The following is a 1968-nucleotide window of genomic DNA, read 5'->3' on the forward strand; positions in this document are numbered from 1 at the left end:
TGGCTTGCCTTATATATGTACATATGTGGCTCATGTGAATTTTATCTGTGGCAACTTCATCGCGACAGCTTCCGTTGCAAGAGACCCCAGCAGATTCCTCTTTCATTTTCTTAACTTTATACTTTGTCGGGGGCGATCTGAACAATTGCCGACCTGTGTTTCGCCTGCATTGCTGGAATAACTCAAAATTAGTTCAACAATCGATCGATCGATCGCTTGGGAATTGTCGGCACTCAGTCTCTGATTAACTTTTGCTGACCATATGCAAAAATGCAGCAAGTAAATTACCTGGCTCCTTTTCACCCTACTTAATCCGGCCCTTTATTTATGCAAAGTGGCTTTTTCGATCCAAAAGTCCTGACAAATTGTTAGGATAATTTACTGGCCAGTGATCGGTGATCTTGTAAATACTTAACGGTAACAATTTCAGATACATTTTTGCATATTTCTGGCAATATCATTATGTGCGCATTGAAAGTAAATAACAGAGAGCAATAATAAAAACAGAAAATCAAAGAAGGCATCCCGTAAATTTTCAAAAATCCTTTTATCTACACGAAATTTTAAAGAATTAGTGTCTTTAAAAGGGAAGAAGTCAAAATTCATTTAATGTCCAGGGCAAAGTGTATGTTTTTGATATGTTTTCCTTTCAGAAAGCTTTAATTTACATTTCCATACTCTTCTGGTTTTTTTTGCAGCCCAATTTCCCAACCCAGTTTCAGCATAAGAAAACTCAAGGTATATTTCATTATAATTATCAGTTTAATGTCCTCCATGTTTGTTAAAAAAAAAGAGATTCTTAAGTGTACATTGTCTTCCATTTACAAGCTAGTCTTATAAACTACATAAAAACTTAATAGCTAATTTGTACAGGTGAAAAAAAAAGTTCGTTTTGGGTAATATAAATACTTTGTGGCTGAGGTAATACTTGTTGGCCAATCAATGGTTCGATGTGTGTGTATGATGGTTGAGTGCGACTAGCAATTGCAGGAGTTTTGCGGGTGGATCTTGGAACTAAGATCCTTACAGATCGTCCTGCCAGAGGGAAATGTAGTCGAGAATGTCCTCATCCTCGGCGCCAGAGCTGCAGGAATTGTTGCGATAGTCTTCGTAGCTGTTCTCCAACTTGGTAACGATATTCGAAGATGGTGTTGCTGCCGGGATCGTTGGTGTTGCTGGTGTGTAATAGGAGCCGTTGCTGCTGTTGCTGTGGCAGGAGCTCACGCTGCCGGTGGGCGATTGCAACTGCAACTGTTGCTGCCAGGCGTAAAAGTGTTGCTGCTGTTGCTGTTGCTCCTGGTGATGTTGCTGCTGCTGCTGCTGGAAGTGCAGATGTTGCTGCTGCAACTGCAACTGTTGCTGCTGCTGCTTCTGCTGGTCGTTCTCATCAATGACTTTCTGCAGGCGGCGTATGTACTCTACTGCCATTTTCAGGGTGCTGACTTTGCTCAGTTTTTTATTGGCACCGGGACCGATTCCACGACGACCATTGCTCAGATCGGCAATTACGGCCACGGGAATGTGTTGTCGCAGTTGGCTAAAGCCGTTGTTGACCTGCTTGACCCGGTTGCGCTCCCGGGCATTCCGCCGGATGACCGAGGGCCCATTGGCCGGGGAAGAGGAGGACTCCTCGTCGTCGTAGAAGAAAGACTGATTCTCGCTGCCCAGAGCCATTTCAGAAGAGATGTTTCGAATATATTTCGAACTTTTTTTGATGACTTAGATGGTCTTTGCTTGAGCGCTGGCTCCGTTCTGATGCCCTTCCCCGTTCCGTTCGGGCTATTTATAGGGGTTCCAGGGCCTAGGGATCTCACCTGCGTTGTTATCTACCTGCCCCTTGCAAAAGGTGCAACAGCATCATCACTCAAGGATCGGATCTCTGGGGTCTCTTGAGTGGAGTGATTTCTGATTTCTTATGGAGAGGAAAGGTAGTAATATCTCGCTCTCTCTCTCTTTCTCTGCAAATTG

General features: G+C 43.8%; 1 protein-coding gene across 1 annotated transcript; it reads right to left on the reverse strand.

Moving 5' to 3' along the window:
- Nucleotides 1–1023: 1023 nt before the first annotated feature.
- Nucleotides 1024–1674, reverse strand: LOC119557769 (achaete-scute complex protein T5). The gene has a single exon (XM_037870667.1). It carries the CDS (start codon nt 1672–1674, stop codon nt 1024–1026), a length of 651 nt encoding a protein of 216 aa, XP_037726595.1.
- Nucleotides 1675–1968: the final 294 nt, after the last annotated feature.

This window comes from Drosophila subpulchrella, chromosome X (assembly GCF_014743375.2).
Source record: "Drosophila subpulchrella strain 33 F10 #4 breed RU33 chromosome X, RU_Dsub_v1.1 Primary Assembly, whole genome shotgun sequence".
Lineage (NCBI taxonomy): Eukaryota > Metazoa > Arthropoda > Insecta > Diptera > Drosophilidae > Drosophila > Drosophila subpulchrella.

Excerpts from the sequence above, each read along its gene's own strand:
- LOC119557769 (XM_037870667.1), bottom strand. The coding sequence starts at position 1,674 with ATGGCTCTGGGCAGCGAGAATCAGTCTTTCTTCTACGACGACGAGGAG.